The following is a 24,693-nucleotide window of genomic DNA, read 5'->3' on the forward strand; positions in this document are numbered from 1 at the left end:
TGAATCTACAATATGACATATATTAGGTTGCCAAAGATGGGAACATCAAAAGTATCAAAAAAAATTATAGTATTATATTTCTTTAATTTTGGCAAATTACATCTAAGTATTAATACTTTCGGCATTGTATCTAGCATCCCAAAGTCTGAGAATATATAACATGGTGTAATATAATATGTTTCAAGTTTAAAATGCATCGTAATCAATAAGTTGAGACTTTAAAAAGTAGCAACCACCAATCAAAATCATACCAAAAATTATTGGCACAATCCGGTTTCTATAAGTGAGGTTCACTTTTGAGTTGTGTGGTTTAAACTTAAATTTATCACATAAAAATTTATTTGTATTTTCACATTCATATCCAAATATTAAGAAACATGTTATGAAAACGATCTTTTAGTTAAGTTATATATTAATGAAAATGAGAAAAATCATCCCATATGTGTTTGAATACTTCACGACCAATGTTTCCTCATCTCTACAACGGCCATCTTGTTACTTAACCAACTTTCTTTTTTAGTTATTCTACATTTCATTACTACATTTATCTTGACCAAAAATGATTAGAATTGAAAATAAAATGATGATCAAAGAATCACTAATATGAAAGATGTGATATGCAAATCACGAGTTTGTAAATTTTTTGAAATACAATGTGATCATACTATGTGGGTGTTTGGCAACCCATTTTAAGCCGGACTTCTCGATTTATAAGTTAGAAGCACTTATTCGTAGCGTTTGTGTAAAAAATAAGAAGCATTTATAAAAACCTAGGAATGCTAGGTTTTGTTTCAAGACTTCTACTTATTTCCTAAACATTTTAATCATTTATAAGTCTTATCTTGCTTCTAACTTCTACTCCACTTATTTATTTTAAGCAATAAGCATTTATTTTAAACTCACCCAAACGGCCCCATATATTCAAAGTATAAAATGTACAATCAAATGTGCTCGTGTTATGTTGATTGAAGATGTTGATTAAAACTTGCCGATTGAAATCTACAATAACTTGTAAATGTAATATACTCCTGTACCTGGCTAACTGAATTCCGATGGGAGTATACTAATCATTTTCTTTTTTATTTTTTGTACTTTGCCTAATCTTTCTGTACAAATATATATATTCAACTCAGCCGCTTCTTTATTTATAAACAGCTGGTGGGATTCATAACGCCGGAAGCTGTTCCTGCCGCATAAGAGCATGACGCCGTCGTGGGCAGACCGTTGTAAGTTAGCACCACATCTTCTAACCTTATTCCACTGCAAGGATAATCTCTGCTGCACTGCAAACTCAATGCTACCGGTGTTGCAGATGTTCCGTGAACATCTTGATATATCACATTGCTTATTTTTACGCCCGATACCTTGAATAAGAATTTATGAAAAGAGTAATACTATTAGTACTTTTTTTAAGCCATGATGATATATGCCTTTAAATATAGGTTAGCAAATGTTTTTTAAACAAAATCTACCTGGCCGGGGCAATTTAAATTGTTAGGACAGTAGTCTTGATCAATTAGAATCGGGTTTCTGACATTCCCCATCGCAATGTGCTGAAATAGAACGTTCTTAACAAATCCGGTGCTCGACCTTGCCCATGTCTTTATTCGGAGACCATTGTCAGTATCGCGTAAAGTAACTGTTTTGACTGTCAGATTCTGGACTCCGGGTTCTTGCAAATCCCAGCCAAGACTCCCGATACTGCAATAACAATTTTTACATTAGAGACAATACACTAAATATATCTCTACAGTCTACCCCCATGTGTTGAATAATTTGCCGAAATATTGCTGGCTAATAATGAAGAAATAATGTAAATATATATGTACCTGATGCCGTGACCAGGGCCGCAGGAAACGCTTTCGATCCATGTGTTAACAGTGCCAGGTCCAATCGAGATACAATCATCACCGGTACCAATTTGAGAACTCAGTATGCTGACTCCCGTCGACAATTGTACGTGAATGCCGTCGGTGTTGGGACTATCCGCAGGGGCTGAAATCTTGATTCCTTGTAGCTTCGTGTTATTGCATTTATACACGATCATATGAAACATTTGGCTGTTAATTGACCTTAGTCCACTCACCACAATGTTTCTTGAGCTGTAGAATCCTACGCTCTGCAATGCAAAATATCGTATCGTAAATTAAAATGCACAACATATAAATAATTCATTATTTATTCTACTTGCGCACATTTCATTCGGCTCAACATACCGTTGCGCCTTGTGGGCAGGTTTTGCCGGAGGCTTTGCAAGCCCATAGCGCGGCTCCTTGAGCATCCAAGGTTCCACCAGTGATATACAGTCCTCTGACATTGTCGAACTTGATCCAGTTTTCGGAATTGGCAATGAGATTATAATTCGTGGGAGCTACGATGGTGCCATCAATGCGCATCACCATAGTCCTCTTGCAGTAGTAGCCGCTAAAGACTACGGCAGTGCTGATCAAGTACCGCCCGGGTGGAACGTACACCTGGGCGGAATTATTAGAAGCGCAGGCCAAGCGCCAAGCAGTGAGAAAAAACTGTGACGCGTCTAGCGTACCGTCGGCCTTGGCTCCCAGTTTCTGAACATTGAAAGATGATATATTTTGCGAATAAGTCGAATGCGCGAACAAAGTGAAGCAAAGTGTCATAACCAAACAACTTATTGCTGTGCTACTCATTCTTTAACTTCCAGCAGGTTAGATTTGAAATAAGGAGAGAATGAGAATGAGAATGAGAGAGATTTGAGTTGTGGGAGTTGATCAGATCATGGGGCTATTTATACGGGATAACTGCCGCGGAGAAACAATTAATCCTTTGGAGTACGATTATAGTACTCATGATTGTTTTGTACTTTAAAAAACAAAATCAGAAGTCATGATAAGTTATCATTGTGGAATGAATCTCTAACCATAACTGTTTCTGTGTATATAATAAGCGAACTTGCATTTGTCAAAGTGTGTTCATACATATAGCACATGTTGGGGTGAGTTTAGTCTACCAATTATACTCTTGCGAATATCAACAAGAAATGATTGAGTGGGAGACTTTTGTAATGATTTGAGAGAAGCAGCAGTTGTTATCCTTGAGAGTTGAGAAGCATGCATTAGCTAGAAATGAAATGAGTGGGTTACCTTAACTTCAGGGTGCAATGTTAATTATTTTATTTATGGACTCCCCTAATTAAACAAATTAATAGGCTGCTCTTGCGAGTTTAGACTCGATTAGGTTCTAGATAAATGCTCAATATGCTATCCAGAACCTTATTATAATTACACTTCTAAACGTGAATTTGTAAAAATCTTATAAAAAAAATTACAAGTCACCTATATAACTAGGCTTATGGTATTAAGTTTTTTTTTTGTTAAGTAACTTGTTACTGAACGGGTGTAAGTTTATGAATCATATATGTAGGTATATTTTGGAGTTTCAGACTCTGCAGTCTGCACCTTGATATATAGACTATAGTATATACATTTTGGGAATTTTCTTTTAATAATTGGGCAGAAAACAATTTCGTTGAACTCAAATAGTCAATTGTACGTACTTTTGGGTTTATCATTGATTCTGTTGTACCTTACGTTACACCACCAATTTGGTCTTTGCAGACTAAAAAATTACACAATGCAGCATAAGAATAATCAAAATATTACGTAGTAGCTTGATCGTGTTATATTCCGTGATATTTTATTTGGAAACAATTCTCTTCTGGCTGGTGTGGATAGGCAGCGGTTAGGCTATATTGTTTCGTCTTGCATTATTGTTTTGAGTATGGACAGGCAGTGGTTAGGAAATGCATAGATTAGAGCTCCTACAAAGTATGAACACAAGTCATATATATATTTCTAAATGGTCATTTGATAATTTAAAAGCACAAATAACCGCCATTATCTCGGGTAAATGTTATATTGGATCTGGAAATACATAATACTGAATCGGGATGAACGGAATGTGAAATTTTTGTCATGAACAGGGACGGAGCTAATAACACATGAACATATTTTAGAAAAAAAAACAAGTGACACAATTTCATTAATTTTAGTTTAACAAAATTACAAAACTATCTTCAAATTTTTTTAAATATATACATATTTTTCAAAAATTTATTTAGTACTCCGAAGAACTCAATCCTAGATCCATCCAAACATAAAACAAAGGGAATGCACAAGTGTTTCCTTGTCAGTTGTCAATACTGTATTACTTCTGTACGGGAGCTTTGGGCTTCAAGTTGAACGACCCAACGTGCATGTTCATTCATGTCTTTAACACACTCAGACCCATTATAAATCACTATTCGCACTTCTTGGTTTTGAATTTTCTTTATCTATTTTTCATTCATAGAGCCAGCTTCTCCATTCAACCCTGACATTACAGGTTTGCATCATTGTTAATAGTCTCGCGGAGATCTACGTAAGAAACCGTCATATTACGATTTATAGCACAAAAATATCCAGTTTATAGGAGTCGAATTTCATAACTTACGTCACAAATCTGTAACTAGTATGTTAGCTCTTAAGATTTTATACCAGTATGTGGTATGTAATTATATTTTTTATGTCAAGTGTGCTGTAAATATTTATGTTATGATAATTTGTTTTGATACAATACGAGATTTGGTACATAAATTCAACTTCGATGTGTATGTTCCGCCTGGAATTAAAAGTGAAAGTGTTGGCGGCTGGAGCAGCCTGAGGAAGCAGCAATTTGCAGCTAAAATGTCCAAAGCAGCGGTTAAAAAAAAATATTGATGGCTAATATGGCAGCAGCGTCGGCTAGGACTAGGATGGCATCTATGGACATGGTAGCAATTCTGGAACGTGATTTGTCAGCTGTTGTAGCGAAAGCGGCCATGGATGCTTTGTTGGCGAAGTTGAAAACAGCTCTTTTTGTTTTCATAGAATAAGATCTACTCCTCAGAGCACTAATCGTTGGCTAAACCAAACCTGCAAGGCATTATGTAAAATTTGTTGAACATTGGCTATATTGATTGGCTATAATTTAAAAATAGAATGTTATTAATATTTTAGTTTGTTAAGATAGAATATATCAGTTTAATATGATAATAAATGATGTGCAATCATCCTACAGATTTTTTACAGACTCGTAGAGGTTCGACAAATATAGTCATCCATAGGAGGTTGGCTAAAATTATAGACAACAGGTTCACATGGTTGGAGTATGATTTTTTCAACAAGTTGGCTAAATTTTTTATATATGGAATGCCAACTCATTTTTTAGCTAAGGGGTTTGTATGGTTGAAGATGCTCTTAGTCCACAGTAATGGATTATACGATGCCGAAAAGATCGCTACATAATAATAATTCTAGAATGAGTGATATTTTTTATTAAAAAATATCGGAGAAAATATAAAAATCTATGTATTTTCATCAAAAATCTAAGATTAATATCATCTAACACAAAAAAAACGTTGATAGCATGCTACGGTATACCTATGACACGAACAACTGACCTATATTTATATATTCATCTATTTTATCATATTCTATTTCAGATTTTATATCAATTACTTTATTATAAATAGTAATAATATCTAACATGTTTAATAATAAATATGAGTTAAAATAATATAATTCAATTTAAAATTAATCATGAAAAAAAATATATGATATTATTATTATTATATTCTATCATATAACATTAAAATTTTTATAAATAAAATACTCCCTCCATCCCATTTTAGTTGTCACATTTTCTTTTTTGTTGGTCAAATTGACTAATTTTTGACCAAAAATTACAAGTCACTCTTTTATTATTTTAAAAAACTAAAAATTACATCTTAAAGTAGATTTAAAATTATTTCCGATGACATATTTTTTATATTTTTTTAGTTGATAAAATATTAATAAATTTCAGTCAAACTTTAGTCAATTTGATCGGCACAAAACCAGATGTGACAACTAAAAAGGGACGGAGAAGTACGTGTAAGACAATTGTTCGTAGCAGAGGGTATAGCAAGAGGGGATGAAAATTGAATGAAGGGTTGCGCACGACGAGCAAGCGTGGAGGAAATGCATGGCATGGAAAAGTGTGAAGTTTAGCATTCAATGCTACATGATGATGATGAGACATTCATTTCTCTCAACCACCCCCACCCCTACTACCTAAATCCTCCCCCCTTCATTAATAATTTGAAGTTGCTATCAACTAACCTCCACACTCCATCATCAATCTTTAATCATCCCCCAACCCCCTCTCCTCTACTATTTTCTTCATTCACCTCCTTAAGCAATTCGCTACCCACTCTTTCTGCATTGATATGGCAGACATCAAGAGTAGTAACATTGTTGCAAATTCACCAGCCGGGATGGGGATGCAAGCATCAAGGCAAGATGAAGAAAGAAAGAATAATAATATTGTGGAGACTTTGCTGCGTTTGCTGCCCATGGCTCTCTGTCTCTCTGCTCTTGTTCTCATGCTCAAAAACTCCCAATCCAATGACTTTGGTTCCGTCTCTTATTCCGATCTTGCCGCTTTCAGGTCCCCCCGCAACTCCCTTTTCTAGTTAAATTTCTGTAACCATTAATTTTGTGGTAGGGCAAGGTCGACTCGATTACAAAAATTTAAATACTCGTTCAAACATTTGTCGTGTCATATTCTACGTTAAGGTACTAGAAATGGAATAAACCCTTCGATCTTAAAATTTTTATATATTATGTTTACGTCAGGATATTAGAAACTTTGAAATATGTGTCAAAACAATGGAATAAACGGTATAGAAATGAGGGAGACGGGGAGAGAAATAACCCGAGTTCTTATTAACCGGCCTGCTAATAATTACAGGTACTTGGTACACGCCAATGGCGTCTGTGCAGCTTATTCCCTCCTCTCAGCAATTGTATCAGCTGTTCCTCGTCCATCTACCATGCCAAGAGCCTGGACCTTCTTCCTCCTCGACCAGGTTCTTCAATTACGTCGTTTATCGAATCCCACAGAATCTTACATAGTCTTAATATAGAAACACTTTTAACTAACTGCAATTGATTATCAACTGATTACAGTATCTCATATGTACAGATGTTTACTTACATAGTACTGGGAGCTGGGGCAATATCGACGGAGGTGATATACCTTGCATACAAGGGAAATGCAGCGACGACATGGAGTTCAGCTTGTGAATCCTTCGGAATTTTCTGTCACAAAGCCACAGCAGCACTGATCCTCACTTTTGGAGTCGTCGTTTGCTACGCCCTGCTCTCGCTCATGTCTTCCTACAGGCTCTTCAGCAAATATGATGCACCAGTTGCTTACTCTAACAAAGGAATCGAGATCACACCTGCATTCCGCGCCTGAGCACATGATTTAGCCTGGAGATGTGTCTTCTGCTATGTAGAACTTGCTAAACCCTGCAACAGAATAATAAAACAGTAGTGACATGCAAGTAATAATGTATGCTCATTGTTTATAAAGAAGCATCAACACAAAGCAAGCCTTTTAGTTTTTAACTATGATGGCCTTGCCAAGTAAAACCCTGATATCCTTTGGAATATAACCAACAACTTCTTTGTCTTCGTAATATTCTGATAGTTAACATTTCATTTCCAGTCACTTCCGATAGCCCTTAGGGCTAAATAAAAATAATACAACTCCAAATGTCGACCAGCAAAGATTCTTATATTTTCGTTCTCATTTAATAATATAAAACATTGTCACAAAGAATCCATCAGCAACAATAGCAAATGGCGAAAAATGAAATTCAAATTATTTCATTCTCGTCTCGGTGTTTACAAATTTTAGACAACATATAATTATTTGCGCTGACTAAATATGTCCAAAATCCAAATCTTTTAACCACAAGAAACAACAATGTTGTTGAAATAGGATATCTATCAATTCTTCAAGTCTCGATCCACAAGCCAGCAGAATCCCGGTTTGTACACAAAGCAACACTTTAATGGTAACAACTTGCACATCTCAAGTAGACAGATAGCACTGCTTACAACCGCAAACGACGGCAGGCATAGCCCAACTAATTCTGCAAGAAAAAATGAAACAACACTGAAGGAGCGAGCACACCATTTTCTACATGTAAACGAACAAATGTTCATAGTTGAACATTGCACTGCTGCAAATTTTGACTACATTATCCTTAAAGAAAATCACTTCACAAGTTACATATACCAAGCACAAGTGTTCAAGTTACAATTTTCTCCATCCATTGCACTAACAAGAAAAATATATAAGAGGGAAGATGGCTGCTCCACTTAACAGCCAGGTTGCATACTCCAAAGCTCTACCAATGTATTCCCGAGAAAGTGTTGTAGAGAAAGGGAAAGAAATATGATTATTTATTGTTCTCTAGTGTTTCTGATTATTGTTAAGGAAAGAAAGGCAGGTAAAAATACGACTCGATTCTCCCTAAAACTTTCTTCCTGAAAAATAGGAAGACTAGGAGAGAGATATGTTACAATGATATGTATAATTCATTTTACATATCTCCACATCCTTTTCTTCTCTCAAGAAACTCCTCAACATAAGAAAGAAAATCATACACAGTTTTTTTTTCCCCATTGTTCTCTCTCAACTTCAATTTTCTTTCTTCGTTTTTCTTTATCTAAAAAACTCAGGAACACAGTGTGCATGTTTTCTGATCCCTGTTGCTCAGAAACACAGGCATAGAACTTTGCCACAGACTTTATTTTTTTGTGTTAAGATTTTGCCACAGACTTGCATCACATATAGCCAGCCAGATGTTAAAATATGTTAGAAGTAAATTCTTGATAGGAAAAACAATACCAGTTGAATAATTGCATCTCTATATTTTCAGTCAGTTCTGTTCATGGCTTCTGCTAAAGGAGTTGTGTGTCACAAGTTTAGGACCAGTAATCAAATGATCAGCCTCAAACACTTGGTCAGATGGTATCACTCTCGCTGTACTTGATGAAGGCCGAGGGTTCGAATCTTGTCGAAGACAAGATGTATGGGTGTATGAGTGTATTTAAATATTAAAAAAAAAAATGATACAGCTTTAGATTCAAATTTAGTAATATATGAGGCTGTATAGTGGCAGGAAGAAGTATCCAAGACCTTTCAGCTACCAAGTCAAGACATGTCATCTTACAGAGAAATGGAATAACTTCAAGATATATATCTAAAAAAATTTAATCACATACAGACATGGTAACAAGACAAATGAAACTGAAAATCCACCGTTAAATGGGAAAACGTATGCAGGAAATCTATAAAACCAACACAAGTGCATACCAAAATTATAGTACTTATAATTACAAAAGAAAAGGGAAAGAAAAGGTAACTCACTAGCCAACCCAGCATAAATGACTAACCTTAAAAAGAGATGCAGCTGATTCAGACTCTCGGATTTGATTAGGAACATGTCCGAGTGACTGAAATTCATCTAGCGCATCTAATGTTAGCTTCCAACCACATAGAGGTATAGCACTCACACCAGTGGAGCCACTCCCGCAACCAGCTCCAGCTACATTCTCGTTCACCCAAGGGCAGAAATAACTGTGGTGCTTGATTGGATCAAATTCCACAGCTTCTTCATAGTTGCTTTCAAAGTTTGGAGGCCCTGAAAACATTTTAAGGGATATATATAAACAGCAACATAATTTTATTATATATAATTACTAAAACATATGTAAAAGGCCAGTAACATATGAAGCTAGATTAGAAGTCAATTTCAGTCCAAAACAAACGCTGGACTCTGACATTGTGCTAAACATTGGGAGAATCTACAATAATATATTTGGTGATGTTCAGCTTTGAAGTTGAGGAGTTTAATATATATACCAGTGTTATTTGCAGCAATGTACTCTGGCCTAGGGTATCCACATTCGTCAGAGGGTAATTGCTTGACAACCTGAGTAACTTCTTCTTTTGAGGCTTCACAGGTAGAAAATATATTTGCATTGCAAGAGAGAGAAGGATGGTTACTGTGCTCATTAGGCAGGAGATGCATGTCATTGGTCTTTTCACCACTCTCAATAGATTCTGCTCTGGCAGACCCAATAATTTTCAAGCCACTGCCAGCCCTTTCTACAGACTGCGCCACTAGACCTTGGCTACCACCTTGAGGATATTCTACAACCATTTCTTGAGGCACAAAATCACCCATCAAGCCTGGATCTGTGGCGTAGTCGCTGGTTTGACCCTGATTTTCATTTACTTCAGCACCAGGTTCTATATCACCAACAACACTATCAACTTTATGGATAGATAGATCATTACAATGAATTTCATTTTCAAGACTAGCCCTCATACCAAGATTTCCACCGCTCATTTCAAAGCAAGGCCTATCTCTTGCACTAGCAGCCATAATGTCTGTCTTCATTACTTCTTCCCCTTCGTTGGTGCTGCTAATACCTATTTCACCATCATACCTCACTGGAGCAGGAGAAACACTCTGCTGTGCTTGATTACTGTAGTTCAGTTCTGAGGCCTCATTTATTTCTGGATTCCTAAACAAAGGCATGGAGGGAAAGTGGACATCATCCATATCTCCAGGACGATTGTCAACACTTTCCATAGAATCATTGTCCGCACTATGATAGCCTGTATCCATTGCAATAACAGAGGAAGCACGTGTTGAATCTATAGTGGATGGGACACCAATATGTTGATCATTCCTCGAGCGAGAAGGATATTCTCTGCTATGATCTCTACCGATCTCAAAAGCCACTGACTGGCTAGGACCATTGACCGATGAATCCCGCTTATATGACGGGTGATGGGTTTCGAAAGCATAAGAATCACGAGCACGTTTGGAAGGGCCGCCGGAGAACTGATCATCAATCTTTCCCTCCTGACCATCACGGTCAATAACAGTACCTGCAATACGGTCCACTTGTCTCGTCATTACATGTGGCCCATCAACTGTGCTTCCACCTTCTAAGTTCCGTTTGTGAGAGTCGTGAGTAGGACCACGTGACTCATATGATTGTGCATGATCACCAACTTCACTGTTAGAAGGCTTCCTCATAATCAGATCTCTGCCAATAGCTACATCATCATGGTGTTCAGATATTCCAGCTGTCTGCAGTTCTGCAGAGGATAACAGATCAACCATTTTAAGATCCACAACAGCACTGGACAACAGTTTACCCTCATCTGTAATCGCGGCGCAGTCATGGTCTTCGGTCTGCTCTTTTTCTATACCATTTGTAGCAGCCCATCCACTAATTCCACTTGCTGCACTTACTCCACGTGTCAATGCTATTTTCTTACTTGTTTCAGGAATATCAGCACTACTGGGAGCTATGGATGCGGGACGAGCAACATTTAGAAAATCTAAGACCCTAACTGTTGCTCCACATAAGCTACAATCTAGCAGTGGAGACCTGGATTCACATGTCGACTTGGGACCCATCACTTCATGCTTTCTAGAGCTAATGTTAGTTGAAGCAGACAATGCTGTCTTGCTAGGCTTGCGGCCACGAAGACGGTGAGATTCTTTAGGACCAAATGAGTGTCCATTCTTAGCAGATTGAGCAGAATGCTCTTCAAAATCTTGAACAACTGGAAGCCACCTTGGCTCCCATCCACATAAGCTAATCAGCTTTTGGGCCTAAGTTCGAGGAAACTTCGTTAAATGAAGAGTGATCTAAAGAACAGTGAATTAAAGCATTGTTAATTTACCATCATAGATAATCTTACACGAGCATAGTTACAGACAAACTCCTCTCTCGTTTTCTCCTCATGTGGCATAATGTCAGCTTTAAAGGCAGATTCCTCAACTGTAAAAGCCTGTAGGTGAACCAGAAAGTGGTCTATTTGCAGACCGCCTGAAATTCGCATTTGTTCGATTGCAGATGTAGCTACGATAGGGAGGGAAGGAAACTGTAGAAGCCCTTCGCAGCGATCCTTATAACCACCAATCAGCGCTGACGGAGTAGCAGGGAACTGCACCAAGCTCTCAGCACATACGTTTCCTTTCCAGGGGCAATCGGTTTTGTGTCCTTCATCAAGCAACCGAGCAAACTCTTCCCCAGAACTTTCAGCTATTAAAAATATTTAACAAAACATGCAAAGCCCATTTGTGTCATATGTATACAAGCACAGAGACTGCTAACAACTTGTTTATCAGTCTACGTCATATGCAATGCGTAATGAGTACAACCTTCATTAAGAAGTGTACGGTAACTCTTAATGCAGAAAAATCTTGGCAGTTAATTATCGAAACTACAAATTATGTCTATTTGCATGCATTGTTCGAAAATCACTTTGAAATGGTACGAGTAAGTAATCACGTGATAGCCCAATTTGATCCAAACAGAAAGTCATGAGACTTCATTAAATCAATGCAGGAATGGCATTTATGTAATATAGAAAATATTCTGTATCTAATTCACAAGTAAGCCGGTAGGAGATATAACACACATTCCCCCCCCCCCCCCCCCCCCCAACAAAAAAAAAGAAAAAGAAAAAAAAGAACAAAACCAATATCATGCCGAGTAAATTAACAGAATTATTCACCTTCTATTGACTTCCCAGAAGCAGCTGTAAAAAGTTTCAAGTTTGCACCGCAAGACTCGCACTCGATATTATCAACATCCCCATTAACCCAGCCTCTTCTGGCACATGCCAAATTACTGGAAGCCTATAAAGAATCATGCTTGCATAAATACAGATTTGTAAAGTCATAATAATATATTAAATTTTATAATGAATTGGGTCATCTGCTTATTGAGGTAATTGTTTATTGTAAACTTGCTTTGGAGTGTTACTCGAATATTCTAATTGCTATTTTTGTATAGATGAGGCTGTTCAAATAGGTTATTTTATGTTTGGAGGATACCACATAAATTTTAGGTCAATATTTCATTCAATCAACTCCGGCGTATAAAGACTGGACTTACTGATGTGAGGAAACTTCATTAGATTGAGTGTGCAACTGAAGTTCAAGTAAATTTAACACTGATCCAGTGATCCTGGATTTGATCCAGCTCACAATCACAGGCACGAGACAATCACAGGCTCTAGACTATTAAAACCTTAAGTGAATAAACAGGATATATGTGAATATTCTTGGTCATCAGAACTAAAAGTTGGGAATTCCTATTAAGCTGTCATGTATCACCATTGTTTTCCAGATAGCATAATAGGAATATATATATATAATAGTTACTCTCTTGCGGTCTTGCCTGGGACTTAATTTTACTAGATTCCTTGAGCTAAATTGGGTAATAGAATACAGGAACAAAATTCCAAGACTCCACGTAAAGAAACTTTAAAATTTCTAAATTTCAAAAAAGAAACACAGATCCGGTGCTTATGATTTAAAGGGTATGATATATAAGAACTTTCAATCAAAAACATTTCCTAAACTCATTTGCCAAAAAGTCCCACCTATAACATTGTATTACACTATTACTTGGCATAATCTGCAGTTTTAGCAATCTAGAGACTACTTCCGCGTTGAAAAAATAATATTAAATACACCATTATCTTACTTAAAAGATTACAAAAAACTAGGTTAGGTTAAGCACCACAAGAAATAAGAGTGGTTCCAAACCTTGGGCTTTGAAGACCAGCTTGAAGGCTTAAATGTTGCGAGCCGTTTTAGTAAGTCATTTCTCTCCCATGGTCTGCATGATGACAGTGAATATCCAATGGCTGAACCACCGGCAGTCGTACTCAACGAAGCCCGCACAGGCTGTGAACCAACATGTGATACTGAATCTGCTTTGGAACCCTGTCCATGGCCTAACCAGTCGGTACTGCCAGCATTTACAGGAATGACAGGAGATGAAGCTCCTGCAGAACTAAAATCAAAAAAACAGAATTTTAATAGTTTTGCGAAGCAGCGGACAAAACCCTAGGTGCTTAACACAAAACTACATATCAATCTAAATTCCAGAAAATATGTAATTTCTTCAACAGTAATTGACGTACTACAAATAGCAACACATTCCACGGATGAAATTGGTTAAATTATGGCTATCACCAAGGTTTCTTGAATAATAAGCTGTAACAAAGATTTGATTTTTATACATATAACAAGAAGGGGCCACCTTAATTAAAAACCCAAGATTATAAGAATATAAAACAACAAAATCAAGAACTTTACAGATCTGCAAAGTCCGAAATACAATCAAGAAACCAAAAAAGCAATGATTTTGGCACAAGTTAAAGACTAAAACCCCATTAACAAACATCAATACACATATATTAATAAGTGAGTATACAAAATTGAAGTGGGTATGGGGAAATACCTGGCAGCAGGGGTAGGAGGTGAAGAAGAAGATTTAGCCGGAGCCATTAATAGATCTCCTCCTCCACTTGAGCTCATCTCGTTCATATCTCGATCCTTATATCTATTTGTACAATACTGCTACTGTAGTGTGTGACTCTGTGTAGTCTCTATCTCAGAACTAAAATTACTCGCATATGCCTCACACTGTGTCTGCTGCTCTCTAACGCACTCGTAAAAAAGCAAGTCATACGTTGTATACATACTCAAAGTGGCATTTTCGTAGGTAGTGGTTTGGTAATTGCTAGTACTTTATCTGTTTATCAAAATATAAATGTACAAAAATCATCATTATATATTAACTTACTTTATTCATCGGTACCTAAACTTTAATTATTGGGGAGGGGGGGATTATCGGTGTGGATTATGGATTAATAATTTAGATTTAAATTAATAATATATATATAAATAAATATGTAAATTTAATTTAATATGTCAATATATTTATAATACTAATATTATAACAAAAAAAATATTCAGCTATTTTAAATTATGATAAAAATTTTGCATATAATATCATATGAAGATGTTAACATTAACATTGTGTTTCACAAATTTCTTTTTTTGAAAGGAAGAAAATATTCTTATTAATTTATTTGATTGATGTTTTCTCAAAAAGTAAGTTTTTGATATATGTCCGAACAAAAAAAATCCTTATCTATATTCAAACCTTTTTTGGTGAGAAATTATAATTAATCTTTCACTATACAATGTATTTTCTTATAAGAAAAAATATGAAAAAAAATTAATCTGAAAAACACTCTCTGCTTTTACCGAATACCTCCTCATTCTTGATTTTAAACTTCACCCATCCCCTTTTTATTTTCTTATCCGCTGCAAGAAACTCGCAATTCCAATATCTCAAAGGTCAGGTTTTTACTCTTCAATCTTCTCAATTTTAACTCCTACTCAATGGCTGTGTGTTTTTAGAGTTATATTTGTGTCACTTAATCTACCGTGAAAAAATTCAGTTTCTGTGATGTGCCCCATGTATTTGCTTGTTGAATTTAAGGCCAGTGTCATGGGATCATTCATAACACCGGATTGATAAGTATGTTTGTCATCTGATTAAGAACAGAGTGCAGTATTTATGTTCTGGCATTTGCATTGTTAAATTACTAGTCGGTGAAAGCTGATGTTGGAATGTTATTTAGTGTTAATATGAGTTCTATTGCTTCATTAGCTAGTTTAGGATGTACTTGTTCTTCTGCCCAATTTGAGGGCTCCCTTTCGTTTTCTAGTCGTATTTGCTTTTCTAGAAATTCTTGTAGTTTTCGGGAAGTAAGGTTTGGGAAGAAATGGAGGTATGAGTGTATTTGTAAATGTTCGATCACCACTGAGTGCATTGCTCAAGAGAATTCGGTATCGCTTGATACTACATTTAGAGGTAGTAATGTGGATGAAAGTGATCTCGTTAGGAATGCATCGCCTAGACATGTATTAGAATCTGGGCCTAAGGCTGAGCTCCTTTTGGGCATCAATGGTGTGAAGTGGGACCGTTTAAAACCTAATTGGGAGGATGAGAAGTTAAAAGTTGAAGAAGAAGAGAGAAATATGGTGATTGAGTCTCTTGGAGAGGTACTAGAGAAGGCTGAGAAGCTAGAAACAAGTAAGAAAGCTGTCACATCAGCTAGAAGGCCACCAACATTTACAGGCGCCAACCAGAGAAATGCACCGGTTACTCGTAGAACAGTTAAAAAGTCAAAGACTTTAAAGAGTGTGTGGCGAAAGGGAAACCCAGTCGCCACAGTTATAAAGGTGGTTAAAAAACAACCAAAGAATGGGGATGTTGACAAAGGAGAAATAATTACAAAAACAGTCGTGAGGGTTGAGTCACCACTTGCTGCTCCTTTTAGACCAGATCAATCGTCTTTAAAAGTCCAACCAGAACTGCAAGTGAGACCATCTGCAGCTCCAAAGCCGATAATTGAGAGACCCATTTTGAAAGATGGTGCAGCAACAGCGTTATCAGCTGTTGGAGCCACCTCCGCTGCAACAACAAAAGAACACAAGCCAATATTGATTGACAGGTTTGCGTCTAAGAAGTCTGCAGTAGATCCTTTGATTGCAGAATCTGTATTGGCACCTCCCAAACCTAAAAAAGCTTCTTCGTCTGGGAGGTTCAGGGATGACTTCAGTAGAAAAACTGGTCTATCTGGAGGATCACGTAGGCGTATGGCTAAGAATGATATTCCTGATGAGGAGGCATCAGAACTTGATGGTTTTATTCATGGTGTTGTTACATCAAGGAAAGGCAGGAAATGGAGCAAGGCGAGTAGGAAAGCAGCTAGACTTCAGGCAGCTAGAGATGCCGAACCAGTGAAAGCTGAAATTTTGGAGGTAGAGGAAGATGGTATGTTGACCATGGAGTTAGCCTACAACTTGGCTGTCAGTGAAGGTGAAATTCTTGGGTTTTTGTACTCGAAGGGGATTAAGCCTGACGGTGTGCAGACTCTTGACAAAGACATTGTGAAAATGGTCTGCAAAGAGTATGATGTAGAAGTAATTGATGCTGCTCCAATTAGAGTGGAGGAAATGGCAAAAAGGAAGGAAATTTTGGATGAAGATGACCTGGACAAATTAGAACAGAGACCTCCAGTGCTCACTATAATGGGCCATGTAGATCATGGAAAGGTAGATAACTCGGCTCTATTCTATCATAAACTCTGTCTGTTACTAATTTGTAGTTAAGTTTTTGCTATATGGCATATGTTGATACGTTTTGATGTTGTACATTGGCAGACAACTTTGTTGGATCATATTCGAAATACCAAGGTATATTGTGTTGTATCTTTGTCATTATGATATTTGAATTGCATGTAAATCCATTGGCTTTCTTAGACACCAATGCACCCGCTAAAAGTTGGGAATAGTAGAATATATATATTTTATCTTACCTAATGCTGTGTAACTTGTAATAATAACTAAGGCGATGTTCTGAGTGTTCTACAGTTTTATCTTACCTATTGCTGTGTAACTTGTATAATAACTAAGGAGATGTTCTGAGTGTTCTACAGTTGTCCACTTTTAAAGTTTGACTGCCATTTACAGGTTGCGGCCTCTGAAGCTGGAGGTATTACTCAAAGAATTGGTGCTTATAAGGTTCAAGTGCCAATTGACGGAGGGTTTCAACCATGTGTATTTTTAGATACTCCTGGACATGAGGTATTATGTCATTTCTGTTTTAGGCTTTATTGAAAAAGAAATTATTAATTTAGTTATAACAGTAAGTAGTCTCACTCTCCTAGAGATGCTATATGTTTTTGTTGCTCCCGTAGGCATTTGGGGCAATGAGAGCCCGTGGAGCCAGGGTCACAGACATTGCTATAATTGTAGTTGCAGCTGATGATGGGATTCGCCCCCAAACAAATGAGGCCATAGCTCATGCCAAAGCAGCAGGAGTGCCAATCGTGGTTGCCATTAACAAGGTAATTTCTTCTTTTCCCGGGCATCTTACATGTCGCAATTAGCTTTCTGTCAGTATCTCAACGTCGCACACATTTTTTTTATATACACACACCTCCATCTTCCCTCCAGATTGATAAAGATGGCGCTAATCCGGAGCGGGTGATGCAAGAGCTTTCCTCAATTGGTATGATTCCAGAAGACTGGGGTGGTGATATCCCAATGGTTCAAGTATGTAAAATGGAACATATAATAGAATTGAATTATCTGGTGACATTATTATATGTCTTCTAATTAAAATTTTAGTTTTGGGCTTTCACTTGAATAGATCAGTGCTCTTAAAGGAGATAACGTGGATGACCTTCTGGAAACTGTAATGCTTGTCGCGGAGGTAAGTTGCTTGTTTTTCATTCCAAATCTTGTTCCAAGCTGCTTTAGATCTACTTCATACGCAATGATTTCTGGTATCAGCAAATTAATCGTCTCCTGGCTGTATTATATCTGTGAAGGCCTTTGAACTAGGCTAGGTGCTAACATATTATTTACTCAATGTATTAGAAAAGATTAAAGGAATGCCCCTGCTCTTATGGCCTCTAATAATTTCTTACTTTCTAAGAAATATATGCATTCTAAATTCTGTTTCATTGTCATTCTAGTTGCAAGAATTGAAGGCTAATCCTCACAGAAATGCCAAAGGCACAGTTGTTGAGGCTGGTCTTGATAAATGTAAAGGACCAGTAGCTACATTCATTGTGCAGAATGGCACACTCAAAAAAGGAGATATAATAGTGTCTGGCGAAGCTTTTGGAAAGGTAAACCTTCTTGGATGGAAACATGATCCCTTTTTCCACCTAGGATGAAAAAGTATTTATATGGTTATTTTACACCGAGCCTATCTAGAAGTGCTTTGTCAATTTGTATTTGTTCAGGTTCGGGCATTATATGATGATGGTGGAAAGCTAGTCAGTGAAGCTGGTCCCTCCTTTCCAATACAGGTTCGTAATCTGGATACTGCAACTTCTGTTTTTCCCCACTACATTTAAAATGATATTTCATGTTATTTACAGTCTGGAGAAAGATATGGGAAATTATGAGCTGGATCTGCTTTTAAATAGCAGTCTTCTATGTATTTTTATTCTTTCTGTTATTTTTTTTGTAACTGTTTGAGAAGCTGAGCTGTGTTGGGTAGTTTAGGTGTCCCCTGAATGCAAAACACGAACAATAGCTTTAGATCTTCATAGAAGCATAACAATAGCAATTAGTTTGTGTGTACGTCTTATTTTAAGTATGTTAAAATCTTTTTCTGTATGTAATAGGATCCTCTTTCTATAGTTGCCAAGCTCAATTGCTCATTGATATGAGAGCCTCTAACTTCAAATGGCCATGCAAAGAGCTCTTCATTAGAGATCCGGTCGCATACATTAAACATACCCAGTTTATCCTGCTCGTAGAGCAGTGTCTCCGGAGGGTAAGATGTACACAGACCTTCTACTCCTAAAGAGTAGAGAGAGAGAGAGAGAGAGAGAGAGAGTAGAGAAAGTTCCCGTCACATGTTTTAATGATGTTGCAGTTTATCTATCTTGCTATAGCATTCATATATGTGAATGGATATTTTCCTACGCACTTGTTTATAATTAGCATACATCTCCAGGTCATTGGATTAAATAATGTTCCATTTGCTGGTGATGAGTTTGAGGTTGTTGGTGCCCTTGATATTGCACGGGAAAGGGCAGAGTCAAGAGCTGATTCAATACGACTTGAACGCATTTCAGCTAAAGCTGGAGATGGAAAGGTTACACTTTCGTCCTTTGCTTCCGCCGTTTCATCAAGAACGCATACTGGGTTAGATCTGCACCAACTGGTTATCATAATGAAGGTTGATCTTCAGGTAAGCATGACAAATTTATTCTGAAACATATGATGATGCGTTTAGTTGGGATGGAGTTAAAAAGCTTGTATATGTATCAAAGTTAAAATAGAATTGCTGCCTCTCATCATAGACAGAGTACACTTAACTAATTTTTTTTATTTTTTTGAAGTAAACTACATTTAGCTATTTGTATTCAACTTATGGCTAAGGGAATCTTAAAATTATTTGCATCCCAGAAAAATGTTAACTTGCGCTTTTGTCAAAAGAGGTAATGAAAGCATCAATTGAGAGACTTGAAAGCATATACATAAACAATGCATGCATCAAAAAAGTCAATAATCAAGTATTGATGTTATTTGCCGACTAAGGGAGTATCTTTTTACCTCATCATCATTTTGTTACTCGGAGACATAGAACCACTTTGAGGCAAGGACACCACTGATCTTTTTAGAGATTGGAGGGATGCACTTGTTTGAATGTTATTTTATATTATCTTCTTTATCAGCAAAGTTAATTGTAAGATCGATTTTAAAAGGATAATAAACTTGAAGAATATACTTGCTTAATATTACTTGCATTTGAAGCAAATTAACCTGCATATAGTTTTAACCGAATGCATGTTGTGTTTTATATTCCATTTTTTTTCTTTTATCATTTTTAATTAATTTGGGTTGTGTCAAATTTGTCTAGGGATCTACTGAGGCCATCACACAGGCACTACAGGTGCTTCCCCAAGATAATGTCACTATTAAGTTCCTCCTGCAAGCAACTGGAGATATCAGCAAGAGCGATGTTGATCTTGCAGTCGCCAGTAAAGCAATTTGTTTTGGATTTAATGTCAGAGCAGCAGGTTCTGTGAAGAGCTATGCTGACAATAAAGGAGTTGAGATCCGACTGTACAAAGTTATATATGAACTCGTTGACAACGTGCGAACTGCAATGGAGGGACTCTTGGACACTGTTGAGGTATATATACATTATATAAAGTTTGAATTCCTTCGTCCTCCTTTCTGAGAGGTTTAATAAAGTGTGCAATTATTGTGTACTTCTTGTTGTATGTTCTGGCCTTTAATTGTGGTAGTAATACGTTCATAACTACTTTTCTTTTACCTTAACAGGATCAGATACCAATTGGTTCAGTAGAAGTACGAGCTGTATTCAGCGGTGGTAGTGGTCGTTTTGCTGGATGTATGGTAACAGAAGGAAAAGTAGCGAAAGATTGTGGAATTCGGGTTTGTAGAAAGGGTAAAACAGTCATCGTTGGAGCTCTCAACTCCTTGAGACGGATTAAGGAGACTGTCAGAGAGGTACGCTTGTAAAATCTATTTAAGTTTGCCCTTTTGTTCTTTTCATTTTTTAAGCATGATTAATGACACTACTAGGTCTGCAATTTCTTTGCTCTAGAATTACATAAAAATAAATAAATTAAATACGGTGGTTTATTAGCCCGCCTTGCAGTATATCTTGAATCTGTTCTTACTTTTAGTTCCATCTTTAAGATACTGTATAGCAGCAGTCTATAATTTATAAAAAATTCAGCATCCTATAATTTTAGGAAAATTTCAGTTGCTAATATCCCCCTCCCTCCCGCTGTTCCGCACCTTGTAATGGGTGCTGTATACCATTAAGATTGTCTGGTTTCTATATGTTTTGTGAACTATCAACTTAATTTTTTCAGTTACATTTGAAACTCCTCTCCAGTTAATAATACTTCAGACGCAGGCAATTGTTATGCTTTGTAAATGGATAGCAGCAACTTTCTGGATTTCATTTTTTTTCTCAGTTCCTCAAATAAGTTGTAGACTATGCACTTGTTCAATTTGTATCTTCAGCTTAAACTGATACTGTGTGATAGCCAGAAGTCAAGGAATGCACTTAAAAATGTTCAACATTAAATATAATATTATGCCTCTGCCAGTTGTGGTTACTGCTATTTCATTTTAATTTGATGCCATTGCCTTCTAATTCATCACCTATATTGCATTATTTCCTTGGTTGTGTTTTAAATTTTGTGTTTTGTAGTGTGCACAAACATTAACATCTTATTCATTATTTAATAAAATGAAAAAGCTAGTGTTCTTAACAAGAGTTGAATAATAATGTTGATATATTTCGTTTCTACTGTGATGCACAATGCTTGAATTTCTCAACTTTTGGTGTTTAGTTTAATGAGTGCTACTTAATCGCCAACTTGGACAGGTAAGTGCCGGGTTAGAGTGTGGCATTGGAATTGATGGCTTTAACGATTGGGAGGCTGGAGACACTCTGGAGGCTTTCAACACAGTACAGAAGCACCGAACACTTGAAGAGGCATCAGCGTCAATGGCAACAGTGCTTGAAGAACTAGGAATTGAGGGATAACATCAAAGCACAATATATTACTTGTCCCGAAAAATGACCCTTCGTAGGTAAATTGTTCAATGCTATCTGTGTTGTAAATATTGATGGGTGTTAGATTGAAGCTCCTTCCTAATAAACCTTTTATTGAAAAAAGTTAGATAAAAAAAAAAAAGGGACACGGCGCAATGACAAAGCCGTTGCATAAAACATGAAAACAAACCAAAGGAATTATTTTTTAAAAAAAATCTAATGGTTTCTACAAGAAAATATTAATCTAACGGTCGTTATATTCACATGTTTTGTGCGTGCAAAAAGTAATTGGTCCTATTGAGTTGGTTTCACGTTTATTGTCCTTCATTGTTTATTCATTCCTGTGTTGGCTATTTCTACTTGAACTCTACAAAAGCCAACGTGTTTGATATGATCAGTGTAAAAAAATCCATCCATGCAACATAGCCTGTTTATCTACGTTTCAAGTCATGGACTTAAAAGCTGTTTTTTATTTTAAAACTGAAAAATATTTGTTTGTGCAATATGTGAATAATTGACTTAAAATAAAAAATAAGTCTAAAACTGATCTAAAATTAAAAGTTAGTTTGAGATAGTAACTTAACATTTTTATAATTCTTTTATATACAAAAATTACTTGAAAACATATTATTATAATAATTATTATTATTACTGTTACAACATTACAACTAAGAAGACACAATCAAGTATCTCCTTCCCAAGGAAACTAGACAAGAAGGTAACACAAACAAAAGCAAAGGAACTCGCACCATACTTGCAACCAACCAAAACACTCGAAATCATAAATCAACTTGCATACTTCTTAGGACCACTGATTTAAATTCCCATTCTCTGTTTGAGACCCATGACAAAGTCAACAACTTTCTTGGATTCAGGAAGCGCCTTGGCCACACTTTCCCTCTCCAAACACCTCTTCACCCATGCAATCAACTTGGGGCATTCAGCTTCAATGCTGAAGTTCCCCACAGTCTCATAGGCTTCAAACCAGCTTGAGTAAGTCACAAGCGCAACATCCAGAAACCCGAAACTTTCTCCCCCAAAATAAGGCTTGTCGCCTAGCTCACTTTCCAACACCTTGAGGTTATCGATCAAATCCTTCTTCGCCGCCTCTTGTTCTTCCCCTTTGGTGGTCCATATCTTCCTCCCAGCATCATAAATCTGCCCATTTCATTTTATTTTAATCATGATAGCACAAAGTATAGAATAACATTTATAATATTAGCATAGTAATAATTTAATATTGATGCAAGGGCTAAAAAAAATCTTTAAAGATGATGTATACACCTTCTGTAATATCAACCACACAGCTAAACCAACAAAGTCTTGCAGGATAATTAGCAAAAAAAAAAATATCTTGCAGGATATATTAATTAATTAACTGAGCTTTAACTATATAGCAAAAGTTAAATAGATCGAAAAGAAAATACCTTCTTGTCGATAAAATCAGCCCAGAACCTAGCTTGAGCTCTCTGATAAGCATCAGAAGGCAACAATGAAGGCTTGTCAGTCCAAACTTCATCAATATACTGAACAATAATCAGAGACTCGCAGATGGGCTTGCCGTTGTGAATAAGAACCGGTATTTTCTTGTTAATCGGGTTGGCCTGAAGGAGACGAGGGCTTTTATTCCTCAAATCTTCCTCAACGTATTCATATTTTACGCATTTTTCAGCGAGTGCAATTCTAGCCCTCATGCCGAACATGCTCACCCAGGCATCCAAGAGAACAACTTCATTAGCCATTTTTGTTTCTGTGTGTGTGTTTTCTCAAGAGATAATGATAATGCAATAATTGATGAATGCAATAGTGTAGTGAGATGCAATGATGCATGGGATAGGTGTATTTATAGAGACCGTTCGAGCCATATCTCTGTAGATTTTTTATTTATTCTAGAGTTTTAGTAGTGAACCAGGGTCAATTTTGGGTACAACTACAATCTTCTGGGACCTTCGTTGGATTTGCGTCATGTCAAAGGGAATTAAAGGGTTCACACGATTTTTATTCAACTATCTTTAATTGTATTAAAATTATTTTAATTACTTTTAATCTGCACATGAAAATAAGAGTTAACCTATTTTATCACATTTTTACAAGGGCAAAATTACATGAATTCGGATATAATATATAAACTTCATGATAATATTAATTATCAACAGGTTTTATCAGATGAATGATTTAATACCAAATTTATAATGTATTAAATATTATAATATTATATAATAAAGAATTAACTTATTTTAAAATTTCCTCTTTTTATTATATGTGCGATTGTTTTATATCAATAGTGTGAAAGATAAAACATGAAAGCCCGAACATGTACAAATACAATTATTCGTATGGAGATAAGGACGCATACTGCCATACTGTCGGTCGGTGGGCTTGGCTTTGGTAATTTTCTCATTTTTTTTTTTCTGATAGACGCTTTGGTTACCAACTGCTGTGGGCAGTGGGATAGCAGTAGGGATGGGCGGCTGGGCATTTCAAGGGGAGTGTTATTCTCGTTCTCGATCTCAAATTCAAAAATCATCCCCGATTCTGACCCGAATATCAAAAGGAGATTTTTTTTTCCTCCCCAATCCCGGCCCGGACAGGGATCCCCGTGACATTCGCAGAAAGAAAATTTTTTATAAAAAAATAATAATTTATTATATATAATATACTTTTCAATAAAAAAATAAAATACTAACTCCTAATATACTAATAAAATGATATTATCTCATATTTTCAAAATCAAACCATATTAAAATTGATTTATAATATAAATTAAAGACGATTTTAAAATTTTAAAATATATTATATTACAATATAATTATGATCCACCAAACAAATTGTT

General features: G+C 36.3%; 5 protein-coding genes across 5 annotated transcripts; 2 read left to right on the forward strand and 3 right to left on the reverse strand.

Moving 5' to 3' along the window:
* Nucleotides 1-977: 977 nt before the first annotated feature.
* On the reverse strand, nucleotides 978-2,718 carry LOC108218514 (polygalacturonase). The gene is made up of 4 exons (XM_017391487.2): nucleotides 2,217-2,718; nucleotides 1,830-2,119; nucleotides 1,473-1,701; nucleotides 978-1,364 (listed from the first exon to the last, which is right to left on the reverse strand). Exons 1-4 carry the CDS (start codon nucleotides 2,664-2,666, stop codon nucleotides 1,146-1,148), a joined length of 1,188 nt encoding a protein of 395 aa, XP_017246976.2. The 5' UTR covers nucleotides 2,667-2,718; the 3' UTR covers nucleotides 978-1,145.
* A 3,413-nt stretch (nucleotides 2,719-6,131) lies between these two features.
* LOC108218513 (CASP-like protein 2A1) lies at nucleotides 6,132-7,521 on the forward strand. The gene is made up of 3 exons (XM_017391486.2): nucleotides 6,132-6,483; nucleotides 6,787-6,904; nucleotides 7,021-7,521. The coding sequence occupies exons 1-3, from the start codon at nucleotides 6,263-6,265 to the stop codon at nucleotides 7,294-7,296; spliced, it is 615 nt and encodes a 204-aa protein (XP_017246975.1). The 5' UTR covers nucleotides 6,132-6,262; the 3' UTR covers nucleotides 7,297-7,521.
* A 77-nt stretch (nucleotides 7,522-7,598) lies between these two features.
* On the reverse strand, nucleotides 7,599-14,434 carry LOC108218516 (uncharacterized). Its single transcript, XM_017391488.2, has 7 exons — nucleotides 14,178-14,434; nucleotides 13,478-13,727; nucleotides 12,439-12,562; nucleotides 11,620-11,963; nucleotides 9,757-11,530; nucleotides 9,288-9,535; nucleotides 7,599-7,978 (listed from the first exon to the last, which is right to left on the reverse strand). Exons 1-7 carry the CDS (start codon nucleotides 14,261-14,263, stop codon nucleotides 7,973-7,975), a joined length of 2,832 nt encoding a protein of 943 aa, XP_017246977.2. The 5' UTR covers nucleotides 14,264-14,434; the 3' UTR covers nucleotides 7,599-7,972.
* Nucleotides 14,435-14,995: 561 nt separating this feature from the next.
* LOC108218831 (translation initiation factor IF-2, chloroplastic) lies at nucleotides 14,996-21,871 on the forward strand. Its single transcript, XM_017391952.2, has 12 exons — nucleotides 14,996-16,849; nucleotides 16,958-16,990; nucleotides 17,267-17,380; nucleotides 17,494-17,643; nucleotides 17,753-17,851; nucleotides 17,949-18,011; nucleotides 18,277-18,432; nucleotides 18,550-18,615; nucleotides 19,272-19,508; nucleotides 20,181-20,456; nucleotides 20,609-20,797; nucleotides 21,690-21,871. Exons 1-12 carry the CDS (start codon nucleotides 15,359-15,361, stop codon nucleotides 21,849-21,851), a joined length of 3,036 nt encoding a protein of 1,011 aa, XP_017247441.1. The 5' UTR covers nucleotides 14,996-15,358; the 3' UTR covers nucleotides 21,852-21,871.
* A 601-nt stretch (nucleotides 21,872-22,472) lies between these two features.
* LOC108218832 (probable glutathione S-transferase) lies at nucleotides 22,473-23,690 on the reverse strand. Its single transcript, XM_017391954.2, has 2 exons — nucleotides 23,288-23,690; nucleotides 22,473-23,018 (listed from the first exon to the last, which is right to left on the reverse strand). Exons 1-2 carry the CDS (start codon nucleotides 23,600-23,602, stop codon nucleotides 22,677-22,679), a joined length of 657 nt encoding a protein of 218 aa, XP_017247443.1. The 5' UTR covers nucleotides 23,603-23,690; the 3' UTR covers nucleotides 22,473-22,676.
* Nucleotides 23,691-24,693: the final 1,003 nt, after the last annotated feature.

The sequence above is a fragment of the Daucus carota genome, chromosome 4 (genome assembly GCF_001625215.2).
Source record: "Daucus carota subsp. sativus chromosome 4, DH1 v3.0, whole genome shotgun sequence".
NCBI lineage: Eukaryota > Viridiplantae > Streptophyta > Magnoliopsida > Apiales > Apiaceae > Daucus > Daucus carota.